Here is a 16839-nt window from a genome sequence, read left to right on the forward strand (position 1 = left end):
GGCCGTTAGTGGTGAGTTAGACCATTCTATACATCCTTGGGCCCATCTCATCTGCACTGTTCGTGCTGTTTTAATGCTACTAATGCCTCTCTCTCTCTTACTCAATCTGCAGGTCCCATGGCCAACACTCTCTCCGGTCTTGAGATATTTGCCAAGAGTGTGGTGGACTCGGAACCATGGAAGAAAGATCCAAACGTGCTCCCAATTCCATGGAGACGAGTCCAGTTACCCACAAAGCTTCGTTTTGGTGTTATCTGGAACGATGGCATGGTTACACCCACACCAGGGGTGAGGAGAGCACTTGCCAAATGTGTAGAGTCACTCCGCAAAGCCGGCCATGAAATCATCGACTGGGAAGCCAAATCTCACAAGGAGGCTCAAGATCTATGCGTGCGTCTCAAGTGGCTCTCCTCTTCTGCCCTCTTTCCCTGGCTCTGAGATCTACTCCACCTCCCATCTCATAGGCTGCTTGCTGATCAAAGAATGTCTGCTATAGTTTAAATTCTTCATGGCCGATGGTGGAAAAACCGTCCGTACGCGCCTTGATGCTGGCAATGAGAAATTCCCAGGAGCTTTGGACTTTTTCGAACACGCCACCGAGATGGGCGTCCACGAGTATTGGCAAACATATGTTCAACGGAACCACTTAGCACAAAAAGAGCTGGATCGTTTGACCGAAGCAGGTATCGATGCCCTTCTCAGTCCCACTACACCGATGAGCTTCTTTGAGCATGGAAAATATAAGCACGCTGCCTATACATGTACATGGAACCTCGTGGATTACACAGCTCTCAGCTTCCCGTCGAATATCACAGTACATAAAGATCTTGATATATACGAGGATGATTTTAAGCCCATGACTGAAGTCGATGGCCAGATCAGGGATGATTGTGAGTCTACAGCGGAATCTGATCATATAAATACATCCATCTGCTGACACTGACTGACCTTATAGATACCGCTGACGCCGTTCATGGTATGCCAATGTCTCTTCAGATTATAGGCCGTCGACTCGAGGAGGAAAAGGTGCTTGCAATGGCTAGGATAGTCCTAGAAGCACAAGAGCAAGAGAATCAAGAAATCAGACTTCAGGTCTGAGTTCTTGAAGAGCGGAGGAGATGAAATAGTACTGTAGGAATAACAGCGCCTTTCCTAGTCCGCCTCCCGGCTTTGGGAGTCCGAGGGCTCAGCGAGATGGAGGAATTTGGCTCGAGAGTCTGAGTCGAAGATCCAGAATAGGAAGTTTCATCGTCCAGTATCCGGTAAAGACGGAACTTCAGTGGCCAGTAGCACTCAGGGGTCTAATAAGGCTCTTTGCCAAGCGGACTCTGGATTCCAGGCTCGAGGAGCAGTCCAAAGCGTAATCCACCCCAGGATGGCCCGAAGCGCCCCAGACCACCCCCCGGGACGGGTGGCGAAGAGTGCCCGGCATTCAGTGGGTACAGTATACATTATACATAAGATGAGACCCCCAGATGCGGCATAACTCTGTATCTTCTGTTGTCAACTTTGAAATCCCGACTCAAACCGAATTCTGCAAATCCAAGTGCATTCATTCTACCAACTCGCCCTCGACACCTTGTCCTAGATGTCTGAGGTCTCCAGTAGACTAAATGGTCGCTGAGAATGGAATCGCAACAATGAGCGATCCAGGGCCAGAGACAAGTCAGAAGCTGAGCATCAGAGGCAAAAAAGCTTGCTTGAACTGTAGAATTCGAAAGGTCAAATGTGTCCTTGAAGACAATAGCCCGCCTTGCAAGAATTGTCGGCTTGATGGAGCAGTCTGCAATTTTATCGAGAGTAAGCGAGGCAAACGAGGCCGGTATGTTGTTGACCATTCCTTCATTCTGACTTCTCCCTCCTTCTTTCTTCTCATCTCGTTGCATGACAGGCGAGCTCGTACGCATCACAAAGTCAAAGACTTTGTGAATGAACAACCGATCAAACGCAGGGTAATCGGTCCAAATCCGAAGTCGACCTTGGTGGAATGGAGACCACCCGAGATTAAACATACTGAAGACTGGCTTGTCAACTCAGAATCAGTTCCGGTTCCTGTGCAGGTGGTGGATTGTGTCATTCCCGAACAATTCAGTCAAGATTTCACACAGTTTCAACAGGACCTTGACGAAGACGCCTCTAACCATCAATGTAAGCAATCTCTCATATTCATACTCATGCATAAGACAAAGATGAACCAGTCAGTCGAGCTGATTGCTAATTCGGCTTCGGCCGCTCGCAGATGACTCTGGAGAGAGCGGCGCGGAAATAAGCAGCACCAGTTCAAGATGGAGGACTCCCCCTATCTTGCCAGAATTCATGCACCGACAGTTGTCTTATGCACCTCTGATACAGCATTACACCAACACCAACACTCACACTCACATCAATGACCCTCTTGCGACGCTGGAAATGGAACTAGAAACCGATCATGAACCGCACAAGGGCCACGGTTCATCAACGACAACAATCATGGCGACGCCAATGATGGCCGTACCACCCACCGCCGCAACCAAGTCGGTGAGTGATTCGACGACCACGCCCAAATCTAGCAGAGGTTTGTCTGCCTTGAACAACGACTTGCTCCACAGCCTGGGATCGGAAGATTTTAGATTTCTCGTCAGGAAAGGGGCGATGAAGATTCCAGATCGACAAGCAATGACCCAACTAATTCGAGCATACATCATGTATGTTCATCCTTGGTTGCCCGGTTTGGATCTTCGCTTCTTGTCCATGTGTGTCTCAGATTGCGACACAGGCGCCGATGAGAGCCAGCAACCGCCATCGCCCACGCCATGCAGGATCAGCATCTTGTTACTGCAAGCAGTCCTTTTTGCAGGTGCGTCTGCATGCGACTGGTCTGTCCTAGCAAGCCTTGGGTACAGTTCGCGAAGAGAAGCTCGAAGAGCCATGTATGAGCGAGTTCGTGTGAGTCAGCCCGTGATATGAAATTTTTCTGAGCAAGGCGTACTAAAATTGGACAAATATCTAGCTTCTTTACAATTTCGATGTAGAACAGGACCGCGTCGTGGTCCTCCAAGCAGTTTTATTAATGTCAATATGGTCAGAGACAGCCGACGATGAAAAGGGCGGATGGCATTGGCTTGGTGTTGCCCAGTCTATTGCCCTCGGGCTCGGACTGCACCGCAATCCACGCGATGAGTCAACCAGTCTTGACACGCGGCGGCTGAGACGCCGGCTCTGGTGGTCGCTATACATTCGTGATCGAATGTTTGTGTTGGCCATGAGTCGGCCTGCACGACTACGCGACGAAGACTTTGATACCGCACCCTTGACCATGGATGATTTCGACCTGGGCGAATCGTCACCTGGAACCAAGGCAGACGCTGCAGTGAGCAATTTGATGTCCGCATGCGGAGTGTGTCTGCAAGATCAGATTGAGGCATACAAAACCACCGTCATGCTGGCCGAACTGAGCACATTCATCAGTGAGGTGGTCTCGTTACAATTTTCTGCCGTTAGTTCGGCCTCTCACAAGCACCAGAGTCAGTCGGCGGCCAAGACAAACACTCCTCTCCTGCTGCCGTGGCCGAGGGGGCCTCATGGCCTGGGCCCGCAAGTGTGGGCGCTTGATCAGAGGCTCCAGGATTGGTATCGCCGCAACGACTTGGGCGACGTGGGTAATGAGCGCTCATGTGGTGGTACGCGCTCCACAAGCTCTCCAGCCTCAAAATCGGGCTCACCTTCGTTTGAAGATGGTGGGTTGCCTCCCAATGTTACAGTGTTGCGTGGCTACATCCGCATGACATTCTACTCCGTCAGTGCCGCCCTTCACCGGCCTCAACTGCAATATGGCCAACAGGAGAAGATCCCAAGTAATGCCAACGGGAGCACCAGCACTCAGTTCCAAAAGGCTCAAAGCAACCGGTCGAAATATAAGGTCCAAGCCGCTTGCGATGAGATAGCCTTGGTGACTCATCAGTTGGAAATGTCAGGAATCATTTGCTTTGGACCCATGGCAATCATCATGTATCAGATTCCAACGGTGTTGTTTTTCCTCTCCCAGATAAATGATACGGACGATTCCGGCGCCCGGCAGGATGCGACGGAAAAAATCTGCCATTGTCTGCAGGGGCTTGAAAGCATGCGATCGGTTTATATAGGCGCTGAAATCGCGGCCTCGATTATTTGCCATGGCATGCAAAAGGCACAAGCGTCGGTAATCCGAGGCAAGAATGCGACGTTTCAAGGAATCACTCATAAGGGGGCCTCTTATATCATTCCTACAGCCACCGAACCGGACAATTCGCGCCAGCACAATGCACCAGATATGTCCATGCCGCCAACACTATCATCTGGCTCTGACGTCGAGTCTGGGGTTTGCGACCTGTCCACGTCGCTACTAGGAACATCCTTACTGGAAGGGGACCCTTTCTGGGATTTATCATGGTACTATAATGACGATGCAGCCATGAATCCATCGTTCTACGCTTCCACCTCGGATGAGTGGTCAAAGCAGTATTGTAGCCTTAAACCTTGAGCTCCCTAACAGGAGAGGGCATCGAGGCCGTCATTTGTACACAGAAAATCAGCGAGTGGGCAAGGGGCCTTCATCAGAGGCCAAAGAAGGAAAACAAAAGGTGCTTATTTTTGGCTTAGGGAAAGTAGCGTACGGTCTAGAAACGGAACTAGAGTTTAGAGAGGTCAGGATTCGCTGCTAAGTATTTGGGTATTTTGAGCAAGACAGGAATACAGTAGGTACAAGGCTTCCATGGACAAGTATTCTGTAGTCTATTGTTATCCGGCCGACACAAAATTCAACAGTGGAAATTACAATTTCGTCGAACCAGCCATCTGCTTCGCCTCCTTCGTCGCCTCTTCACGGTAGATGCGCTTCAAGATCTTGCCACTGGCATTCTTCGGAATCGACTCGACAAATCTGACACCCCCGGTCAAACTCTTGTACTTGGCCAGTCTCTCCAGGACATGAGCTTTGACATCATCTTCGGTCAAGGCCGCCCCTTCAGGCGTCGCACGCCGGACTACGTATGCTCGGGGATGTTCCTCTGAGGCAGACGCGTATATTCCGATGACTGCCGCGTCGACAATGTGAGGATGATCCATGATTACGGCTTCGAGCTCCGCAGGTGCGACTTGGAACCCACGGACCTTTATCAGTTCCTTTTTGCGATCGACGATGTACCAGAGCTTGGTCTTGCCATCGCAGTAGGCAATGTCACCAGTCCTGAAAAATCCTTCTTGGTCATAAGATGCCTGATTGGCGGTCGGATTGTCGAAGTAGCCTCGCACAAGTGTCGGTCCACGAACCAACAACTCCCCTCGCTTGTCATAGGCGGAGATATTATTGTCATCCTCATCGACTAGCTTCGCCTCCATATTCGGTATCAGCCGTCCCACAGAGCCGGTCACATCATGCTCCGGGTATCTGATCAAAGATCCGACACATGTGACCTCAGTCATGCCCCAGACCTGGGTGACAGGGCTGTTAGGAGCCATCAAGGCTTGGAAGCGAGCTTGAGTGATTTTGTCCAGAGGTGCCGCGCCACACCACGCCGACTTGACGCTTCGGAGCGAGTATTTCTTAGAAAGAGGACTCATGATAATTTGAATCACCATCTGCGGACAAGACGCGACTTAGATCAGCTTATGCGAAGAAGGACATAAGGTATTATGTATTATCGACTTACCGGTGGCACTGTGATAACATGGGTAACTTTATACTTTTCTATGTTGGCGAGAAATTGCTCGAGATCGAATCGACGCATGACATAGTTCTCATGGCCCGCACGAAAGGTAGAAAAGTGCACCATAGGGACGGTGGCAGCGTGGAACATTGGTAAACAATGGACGTAACGTTCCTTTTCCCCCGGCCCGCAGTTAGTATAAATGTGGTCAGGGGGAAATGACAAAGATTGGAACATACGGGATACGGCTTCTTATCCGCCTCGAAAACCATGGTATGATGTGCAACGAAATTGTAATGGCTGTGCTCCACGGCTTTGGGGAGACCTGTCGTTCCCGAACTGAACAAGCGGGTGGCCGTCGTGTTCTTCGAGGTCTGTTCATCGTCAAACCGAACCCAATCCTGCTCCCCGTGTCCAAGAAGCACTTTCCACGACTGAAAGCCTTGCGGAATGCTCTGATTGTGGAAGTCCAAGATCAAGATGTTGGATCGAGGAATGCCACAGGCATCGGCAGCGTGGGTGATGGCGCCCAGCATCTCAGGCTCCGTCATTAGAAATTTAGCTCTCGAGGTTTTGATGTGATGGATCAGTTCGTGGGTTGTGTAGCTAGGATTCGTCCCTGCAAAGACATACCCGGCGCCGACAATTCCGAGAACCAGCATGGTGAAGTTGATCTATTTGGATTGGGCATGGTTAGCCATGCTGAGAATGCGATGAGACAAGGGCAAGAACAAGACGTTCTAAGAGGCGAAGATAGGTTCCTTACATCATTAAATGAATGTAAGCACACACATGACCCCTTCTCCAGCCCAAACGACTGGAGACCAGCAATGATCTTTCGCACATTGGTGCGTGCTTGTCGTAAGCTGATGTTGATCGAGGGATCGGCTGCATCAAATGCGACCTTCACTACGTTGTTAGTACAGCAACCAGGATTGATACCAAAGCGACAAAATCTGCTGGAGGAGTCGCAACATTCCACTCACTGGCCGGTCCTGGTCATAGGTTGGCTTGTCAAAGATCCATGAGAGCAGGTCTTGCCCGGGTATAGGCACCGTTCCTTGGCCTTGGAAATACATGCTGGATGGGGAGGGCAAGAATATTCCGGATTGCAGCCTCTCTGCGCTTTCCGGGTGACTTTCGAGGAATAGAGATAGAGAACTCTGGAGCACTCGAGAGTCAAGAAAGGAAACCGGACGTCAGCCTACCCTCAATGATAACTTTCGAGCCTTATAAGTGATCTTCATACATGGCTTCCACGGCAAAGACCCTCAACTGTCTGGCGAACTCGGTCTCTGCTGCTGGCCGAGGTGCCTGCGTGCCTGCCCTGGCGGTGTAAGCAGCGGCCGAGGATGACAGCGGACATGGAACAGGTGGCATATTCCCCGGATAGACTCTGGGGTAGCAAAAGGAGTACGTATCTGTGCGAGGCCGAGTCTGCCGGCAATTGAAGGGATCTCGGATGCTCGGTGTGTAAGATGGATTTGTCTACAAGTGCGTGACAGGCATGATGAATACCTACCCTCCCTGCCTCCCAAGCTCCCTAGGGCCCACGTAACATATGCCCACAAAAGAAATCAACTTTTGTGTGTTTAATTTGAGCCATCACAATCCCGAGAATGACACAGATCATCCATCACCTTCACTGAGTAATGCATAATACTGCACCATACATTGTGCAATCACGAACATCAGATGCCATGTCTAATGAACCTCCATTCCAGTATCGCCCCACCTCAGCCCCCGGGCCTGGCTCGTCTCTGCATCTGCACGGCACAGACACCACGCGAACACCTAGACCGGATATGGTAAGAAATCGGGCCAGCCAAGGACCTACCGGGCCAAAGCAGTTCAAACTTTCCTTGTTAGCGCAAGACGCGCAAAGAGGATTCATTGGTGGGTGAATGACGGACGACATACGATATGAGTATAACTGTGGCGGGTTCGTCTTCAACTCTTCGAGAACTCCACCTCCCCGGACCCCATGATAAGAAACAGTTCGATTCAATGAAAGAGATGCACCGGAGCACTTAGGATGGCAGCTTGGCAGAGATATCGGGGACCTGTCGGCGATTTCGACCCTCGGCTTGATGGTGGATGGGCGACAAGGCGGACGAGTATGCGGACGAGCACGAGCACGGGTTGGCTCTCAAATCAAGTATAACATATGACGCACATCTTTCAAACAAAGACAATTCAGTCAGGCCAGAAAGAACGAACAGACAAACAATCCAACAATTCAACAATCACCATGGCAACACGCTGGGAGGCTGTCCGAGACGAGTGTCAGAAGCGTCGAAGCGAAGCTATTCCCAAGCAGTATTGGCTTCCTGAGAAGATCTTGAACACACTGCCCAAGGATTGTTCCACGGTGGTCGACAAGTCAGGACATTTCACTGAGGGCGAACGGCTAATCATCAATGCCTCCGCCACGAGTATCCTGAAGAATATTGCATCCAAGACTTGGACTGCGACTGAGGTCACCCAGGCCTTTTGCAAGTCAGCTGCCGTGGCTCAGCAACTGGTCAGTCTCGCAAGATGAACCTGACAGGAGTTTCGCAACCATTGTGTACGAACGAGCGCTAACAAATCTACACGATAGACCAACTGCTTGACAGAGGTCTTCTTTGACAGGGCGCTGGAGAGAGCACAGTTCCTCGATGATTATCAAGCCAAACACAACAAGCTCGTGGGACCTCTCCACGGCCTTCCAATTTCGGTGAAAGACAGCTTCCATGTTCCACCATATCCTGTGTCTATTGGATTGAGTTTGTATGCGACCGAGCCAGTGAAAGAGGAGGCGCCCCTTATCACCGCCATGAGGGAGATGGGGGCCATCTTATATGTCAAGACCAACGTCCCCACCGGAATGTCGATGTGTGAAACCATCAACCGCATCTGGGGAGAGACCCAAAATCCCTGGGGCTTCAGTCCTGGAGGAAGCTCCGGGGGCGAAGGAGCCCTGGTTTCCATGAAGGGATCGCCGTTGGGCATCGGCACGGATCTTGGAGGTAGCGTGCGAATGCCAGCCGGGTTCTGTGGCCTGTATGGGGTCAAGCCGACCGTTCACCGATTGTCGATGCGCGGCCATCGCACTTCGCTTCCTGGAGTAGACATGATCAGCGCCACATGCGGCCCGGTTGCTCGATCCTTGGACGATATCAAACTGTTCATGGAAATCATGACTTCCTATCCCAAAACATCATCCCTGGACCACGAGGTAAGAAAGAAGAAATCCACTTGCACGTTGATTGATCCGAACCGAAAGGACGCTGACGGCACCTCCTAGGTTCTGCCCATGCCGTGGCGCCAGGAGCAGGCAACGCCCCAAAGCGGCCGAAAATTAAGAATCGGCATCATTGAAGAAACCGACGGGATGGTCACCATCCATCCACCCGTCGCTCGAGCCCTCAAGGAGGCCCGAACCGCTCTGGAAGCGGCTGGCCATGAGGTTTTCGCATGGGAGCCCGTCCGCCACAAAGAAATGATCCAGGTCTTTCTCCAGAACGCTTTCTATCACGTCGGTACCGTATTGGAAATGGTTCTCGCGACTGGGGAGCCATTGTATCCCGCAACGGAGTACTTTAAAAAGGCCTACGAGCACGAAGGGGCCGCGAGTGCGAAGTTGGACGCCGAAAAACAGAGGGCCCTCACCAGCCTTCGAAATTCAGTCCGGACCGAGTTCTTCGACCGTTGGGCAGCCACGGCAGTGGACGGGCTGACAGAGATGGATGCGATCCTGACTCCAATCGCCGCCTGGGCCATGCCACCACTGGGTGGTTATCAGAAGGTGAACAACTTTAGCTTTACGATTTTCGCCAATGTGATGGGTGAGACAGTCCTTCCCCGTGCAAGGCTGGTATGATTCTCGTGGATAATTGATAACTAACACTTGTGATCCTCGCAGATGCACCCGCCACTGTTTTCCCTGTGACGTTGGTCGACAAAAACAAAGACCCTAGGCGGGACAATTTCGTCCCGATCGACGAGCAAGATGAGTTGATCCAATCTATGTATGACCCACAACTCTACGATGGTGTGCCAGTCTGTCTGCAGCTGGTCGGCAAGCGGTTCCAGGAAGAATCGCTGTTAGCCGTGACTGAGATTGTTGACAATGTCATCAAAGGCAGTGGCAGTGCCGCCTAGGAGCGGGGTGCATGAATGAACGGAAGAGACAGGGCTGACCATCACATGGCAATACACGGACTTCAGAGTTGATCTATTGTAGTAAACCACAAAGCAACCCGGAGTACTCGAAGCAATCTAGACTCTGGTGAACTGCGGTATTCGTAAAGCAAAAGGCGTTGTTCTCTAGCCTAGTGGGTGCAGTATTGCAGCCGCTTTTTTATAAATGACTCGTAATCAACCGTGCCAAGCCGCAAGGGCTTCTAAAAACCACAGAAAGCAGCTACATAGCAGTTGATCTCGCATTGGAATTATCCTGTTCCAGGGCGGCAATTCCGTGGGCTTGGTTTGGTGTTTAGGTTTGAGGGCTCGGGCCAGAGTGAAGAGGCACAGCGGGCATAGGGAAGCCCGAGTGCCCAGAGAGCGCTTGGCCTCAGATAAGAATCACTGAACATCTCTTGACTGTGGCCATCGACGGCCAACAATCTCAATCAATCGTGCACATTCCGACGACGAGCACGCAACGAACGAAACGCACGTGATGTACACTTGAGCTTGTACACTGTACATTTTAGCTGTACCTCCATGACCCCCGTCAACAGCGCCAGGTTAAATCCTGGGAAGTCGAGACCGTTGCGACGGGATCACGTCCCACGATTAAGGACAAAGACAGGCTGTCTGACTTGTACGTCCGCACCGGTATCGAATGATAGCGTGACTGACAATACTTAATACAGGCCGAGACCGTCGCAAGAAGTGTGATGAACGTCATCCAATCTGCTCCGGCTGCAACCGGAACGACCTGGTCTGTCAATGGCGAGAAGAACAGCAACCCAGCCGAGAATCAGCATCAGCAGTATCAGCATCGCGGTTAGCATGGTGTTCGTCATCCAAATCAGAAACAGAATCATGTCCGTCGCCGCCTGCGAGAACCTCGTGGATGGAGCGCAATAGACCTCGTCAATCAAGCTCGTCACCGTCGTCGTCATCTATCTCATCGTCCACCTCATCGCCCACAGGCACGAACACGAGCTCAACGACAACGACGACGACAAAAACATCCAGATATTCGCATGCGGTGCTAGCTTCCTCCGTCTCCTCTACCACTCCGCCCAAACTATTACCCATTGGCATGACGGTAGCGTATCGACCACCTGGTTGGCAGGGGCGGCCAACTGAATATTCTTACTTGCTTGCGCATTACATTGACAAATTCCTACCTTTAATGTCGCGGCCATATGCCCATGCCGAGTTTGGAAAGATGTCGTACTCGGTCCGGCTGGCCCTCTTCCACCCGATCTTGATGGATGTCTACCTGGCGGTCGCCTCCATCCACCTGGCCGCTGGCGGGCATCCCGAAACGATGAAATCAGCGATCAGCCTCTACAACTCGGCCATTCGAGGACTTTCCCGAACGATTGAGGCGGGCGAATCGGATGGATGTGAGGACTGGCTGATGTTGGCATCGATAGGGTTATGCGTATTTGAGGTACGTTTGCAGCTGAGTTCCTCGAAGAATCCCGCGTCCAAGCGATCGAGTGATCAATGATAGAGTGCAATGTATAACTAACAAGGGGACTATGGTAGAGATGGCATATTTCCAACCACGTCAAAGCAACTACCCATCTCCTCGGGGCTTTCCAAATCTACCAGATCCGATGCAGGATGCCGAGAATCAAGGATATGAAACTCGAACGGTGCTTTGCCGAGACTCTGATCTACCATTCCTCGATCCTTTCGCTATTTGAAGGCGCTGACGCCGTCTGTCTCTCCGACGAGATCCTCAAGGAGTTGACCAGCATCCTCTCCACCAAACCGATCCCTGAGGCTCCGCAGTGGGCGAATTCACCCCTGCTCGGAGGGTTTCACACGCTCTTCCGGCTAATTCTGGATATCACCAAGCTCCGCTCCGATCCACACAAGACCCAATATGCGGCTCCGTTGGCCCAACGACTCGACGAGGTCGACCGTCTCATCGAGGCGCGGGTGCTGACCTCATGGGACGAGAAAAGAAAATCCAACTGCTGCAATGAAATGCGTATGTTTTCGACCGCGACCAAGATCTTGTTTCTCAAGTTCATGAATCCGCAGTGTGGAATGAGCGATCCACTGATTGAGGGGGTTGTGCAAGAGGGGTTGCAGCGCATTCGTGTATGGTCGCCCGATGATCGGTTTGACCAGTTCTTTTGCTGGCCACTGCTCGTGATTGGTTGTGGTCTGCAAGCAGCCGACGACATTGAGCTACTCCGGACCAAACTCGACGAGATCTGGGACACGACTCGTTGCGGAGATGCACGTCGAGTGAGAGCGACATTGGAGAGTGTCTGGGCTCAGGAGCAGGATCCGATCTCCAGGGACAGTATGACCGAGGTCTGTACTACTCGTCCATGTGGCCTGGACATTTTGCTCCGCAACGACGGTGTTTTCGGTTTACTACGAACTTGAAAGACATACTATGCACATTGTGGTACTATCGGATGTGGCCAAGTCTATCTCCGGCTCACGGTGTTTGCGGCCGGGTCTCCTAGGACCTTGAGCTTAAGTATAAAAGATTGACTTGAATGCCTATCCCTCAAAGAGGGGCGACCTGAGAGGGTCGAGGGGCCCTCGGACGCCTATTCGAAGAAGGAAACTTCTCAGGTCGCCTATCCGAATAAGGAAACTTTTTCTCCCGTGTGGGACCCACTATAGTCTGTCCTCGAACAAGCATAGCATATTATACTGATTGCACTTATCATTACCGCACAGTGGATACCGAGATTTTCCAATCGGTCAGTATATCACATTCCTCAAACAGTTGCTAAGTACGAGCTGTTCTTGGATTTGTTACCCCGCCGTAGATTGTCTGCTACATGTTACGAATGGACCCGGTAGGTAAATGAGCGCCTGTACATCAAAGATACAATCACACGTAAATGGAGGAGCCACTAAACCCGGCCCTTGCGCATACCAAGAGTTCGGCTCTGGGCGTCTAGGCATGGCCTATATTGTTTCCACTTCCAGAACATCTGCCTCCAAAAAGACCGATGGGCCCCGAGGTCTATATAAAAGATAAGGAAGACTAGATGTGTATTCCGAATTATTCAATCTTAAGTACAATCAATCAATCTTCACATACCCTCAAGAAACATCCATCAACCTCGGTTTCCTAACGCAAAAAATGGCATCTCGTCACAACTACCCAGGCATCGGTGCCACTTACTCCCAACAATTCGGCTACGCCCAAGCCGTCCGGTGCGGAAACATCATCAAACTCTCCGGCCAAGCCGGCTGGGATGGCGAAGGCAACGTCTCGACCGACCCCAGTGCCCAAATCCAGCAGAGTTTGGACAATGTCGAGAAAGCCCTGAAAGCCGTCGATCCCAAGATCGGGTGGGAGCACGTCGTGCAGGTCCGGTCATATCACATCAACTTGGACGAGACGGCGATGCCCATGACGGAATATTTCAAGAAATTGATGCCCAAAGGGGGTCCGGTTTGGATTTGCTTCGAGGTCCCGAAGCTGTTGATTCCAGGGACGGTCATCGAGTTGGAAATTGAGGCTTATGTACCATAGAAGAGAGAGAGAGTGTGTGGGGGAGAAGTATGAGGGTATCTAGACAGATGTTTCTGCCGATGAAATTGAATCATGGGATGAAAGAAAATGTATTACATAGATTCGTCCTCTTGAATGGGATTTTCCTCTGGAGCTCTGGTTATTGCCTGTGTAATCGCTTCACACACTATTCAGCTCATCTCTCTCTCGCCGTCTACCTTGCTCCTAGTCCATCCACTCCCGCTCACTCGGCTTTTCAAGTCCTCGCATAACTGTCTAAGCCCCAATAAACCAATAAACCTCTCACCCCCTCACCACCGCCGCAATACGATTCGTGTGGAATCGCGCAGGATTCCCCAGGAAACAACATGCAATCACAGCCCCACACCCGAACCCGACGCTAGTATACCACACATACTTGAACGCCGCGGCATAAGCCCATCTTGTCCCAATAGCGGCCTGTTGTAAGATCGTAGCATCGACCCCGGGCAATAGCGCAGCTTGATCGGGAGCCGTGAGAAAAGTCATAACAAACTCTTCTGTGCTGTTCGCTGGAAGTCCCGCCGCGAGAGCGTATTGGGCCACCGATGCAGGGAGATATGTCTTTAGTTTGGCCTGGAGCACGTTGAAATAAATAGCCGTACCAATCGAACCGCCGACCTGTCGGATACACAGGGTGAGGGCCACGCATGTGGCAATCGAGGTATCTGGCGTGGCGATGATGGCGACTGTGGCAGCCGGGACTATGATCCCTCCCACACCGAGACTGCTAAACGTTCCCAGGGTGATGGCCAGGCTTTGGCTGTCGGGCGTTACCGTGGCGAGGGCACCAGTGAAGACGGCTATATAGTTCATAGTAGTCTGGTTAGCTAACCAAACCATCTAAGAATTAGGCCAGACGTGGGGCCGGGGTCAAGGTAATGCTTACTCATAATGACAGTAGCAAGGAGGAGAAGTTCGCGGTTATACTTCTTAAAATAGGATAAGGAAGTGTTTATGATGATGGCACCGATGTTATTCGCCATCCCCGGCGCCAGGGTCCTCAAGCCCACCTGGAGAGGATCGGCTGTGAAGACGGTGCTGAACATGAGTGGGAAGAAGTTGACCACAGCCATGAGGCCCATTCCTGGATCGTGTCAATTGGATACTATGTATGGTGTCTGAAGTCAACTCACCTGCCACAAAGCATATCACCAAAGCCATGGCAACCACTCTTTGGCCCGTAAACATCTCATGAGGGATGATGGGAAATTTAGCGAATTTCCACTCCCACAAAGCAAATGCGACGACAAGGAGAATGCCAATGATCAGAGTGCAAAGCACGTAGGCACTGGACCAGGGGTGGAAGAGACCGCCAGATTGAAGGGCAATTAGACTGCATGAGAAAGAGGAGGTCAGTAACAAACGTAGCGTCGACGTGTGGGTAAAAAAGAGCGTCGAGCCTACATCAATGTCAATCCCGAAATGGAGAGAATAGCACCTCCAATGTCAATCTGCTTGAGGATAGATTTGGCGGTCTGGCCTGCGGCTCGTGTTTGGGACAGAGGAAAGTAGAAGGCCGCAATGCCGGCGAGGGACACCGAATTGAAGATGCTAGATGTATCAGTGGTAGGTACGAGGTGAGAGCCTTGATAATAAGGGGACCGAGACTAACATGCATATATAGTACAGCCACCGCCACGTCGCGTGAACGGACAACAGTTGACAGTACAAAACATACGGGGTGAACGGAAAGATGGTGACGGTGACGATTGCGAGGTAGATTCCTCTTTTGGTGACTGGGACCAATTCTGACATTCTTTGGATCGTTTAGCAAGAGATTGGACGAACGAGGACAGAAGATCCTAGGACGCACCCTGCCAATGCAGTCAATTCGCCGACCGCTGCTCCCGCCCCGGTAATAGCCATGCCCGCAATGGCCTGGGCAAACGAGTGTGTAGTGGCCATGATGATGTTGCCAACAATCACGACAACCCCACCGAGGAGAGTAATGTTGCGACGACCCATGATGTCCTGAAGGTAGCCACAGAAGGGGGAAATGGCTGAGAACACCAAAGCATATGCTACGGGGATCCAAGAAGCTTTGTCAGCGGCACCCACAGAGATTGCAATGTAGGTGAGGGCGCCTCCAGAAAAGTACAGCGGTATTTGAGATCCTAGATTGTGTGAGAGTGTTAGAACTGTCCCTCAGAGACGCAACTTGTTTCACCTTCTGGAGAGAAACGTACCGACGTAGAGCCCGCATAAGCCAATAGTGGCCAGAATCTGTTTTGTGGTCCAATTGACTCGACCATCGGAAAAGTCGCCCTTGATGGGTCCTGTGTCGTGGTCGTCATGAGCATCAGGCTTATCATCAACTTTCTCTTGGTCACCGACATAGCTCAGTGCGCTTTTGGTCTGGGACTCTCTCCTCTCTTTATCTTCCTCATGAGGAGGGAGAGGGTGGGAATCATGTTCGAAAGCCATGGTAGTGAGGTTGATGTGTACAAAGGTATTGTATCTATATGTGCAGAGTATTGCTTTGAAAGATACAAGAATATGCAAGTGACCCAGAAATTGAGGACTTTGGAGAATGAGAACTCCTCGGGTCTATATAGTATTCCTCCATATCTCTATGCCTTGCTCCCTTTCTCAGTCCTCAGTTCTGTCAGTGCTTTGTGAATACGAGGAAGACCAAGGACCCGATCATTCGAGGGCACTACTCTGAAGCCCGAGGATGATGATACTAGCTACTAGTACTACTGTAATCGCTAGCCAGCCACAGCCGCCCGACCCCAGCCAGGACTTTGGGCACCGTATCGCCACTTGAGATTCTGGACCTAGAACACGAATATGTGATCTGGACACCCAGCCGCCTGGCCCGGACATACTTGACTCCACAGATACAGCGATATGGATGTCCTCAGGCACAGAGACCATTCCTGTCCCGATATGGAAAGTATTCGGACCAGAATCTCGTAGATTTGATAGGTTTGTCATGTACTATTGACATGGCACCCAATTGCCATGTTCATCTCGAGACTGGTGAGTGGCTCGAGATGATAAGGGTTTAAAATGTGGGGCAAGACTGGGGGCATTGTGGCCATCCGGAGCAATCAGAGCGCAGAGAAGAAAGCCGTAGACACCGAAAGCAGCCGAGGCAGGATATCATCTGTGCTCTTGTGCCACGAAGACCCTGGGATTGAGGTATCTATGGATCCACGATATAGTTTGGAGATGTGTGGAGTGGTTTGACTTGCATTCAGCTGGATCTCCTTATCAGACACCACGAGTACGGGCAAGCCAAAAGTCAAGCGACGTTTTGGTGTGAGGAGGGAGGGGGTGGACAGTGATAATCCACATCAATGTCACCCACGAACGGAACTGAACAGACCACATGTTTTTGAATAGATAACGGAATGCAAGGACACATTACATCGGTATAGACAGCGAAAGATGTTCATTGATTACCACTTAAGTGACACTATCTCAGCAGTCCTTTACTAGACTTGACCATACGATCAGACTAATCACACC

The 16839-nt window shown here is 51.2% G+C and overlaps 3 protein-coding genes across 3 annotated transcripts; 2 read left to right on the forward strand and 1 right to left on the reverse strand.

Annotated features, from left to right (window-relative positions):
* Window positions 1-1640: 1640 nt before the first annotated feature.
* On the forward strand, window positions 1641-4498 carry PV10_04639 (uncharacterized protein; the record flags this gene model as incomplete). Its single annotated transcript, XM_016369212.1, has 4 exons — window positions 1641-1822; window positions 1892-2148; window positions 2240-2925; window positions 2990-4498. 4 exons carry the CDS (start codon window positions 1641-1643, stop codon window positions 4496-4498), a joined length of 2634 nt encoding a protein of 877 aa, XP_016225000.1.
* A 5875-nt stretch (window positions 4499-10373) lies between these two features.
* PV10_04640 (uncharacterized protein) lies at window positions 10374-12233 on the forward strand (the record flags this gene model as incomplete). Its single annotated transcript, XM_016369213.1, has 3 exons — window positions 10374-10473; window positions 10526-11277; window positions 11376-12233. 3 exons carry the CDS (start codon window positions 10374-10376, stop codon window positions 12231-12233), a joined length of 1710 nt encoding a protein of 569 aa, XP_016225001.1.
* Window positions 12234-13626: 1393 nt separating this feature from the next.
* PV10_04641 (uncharacterized protein) lies at window positions 13627-15789 on the reverse strand (the record flags this gene model as incomplete). The annotated part of the gene is made up of 7 exons (XM_016369214.1): window positions 13627-14165; window positions 14252-14449; window positions 14499-14698; window positions 14770-14916; window positions 14978-15121; window positions 15179-15479; window positions 15552-15789. The coding sequence occupies 7 exons, from the start codon at window positions 15787-15789 to the stop codon at window positions 13627-13629; spliced, it is 1767 nt and encodes a 588-aa protein (XP_016225002.1).
* Window positions 15790-16839: the final 1050 nt, after the last annotated feature.

The sequence above is a fragment of the Exophiala mesophila genome, assembly GCF_000836275.1.
Source record: "Exophiala mesophila strain CBS 40295 unplaced genomic scaffold supercont1.3, whole genome shotgun sequence".
NCBI lineage: Eukaryota > Fungi > Ascomycota > Eurotiomycetes > Chaetothyriales > Herpotrichiellaceae > Exophiala > Exophiala mesophila.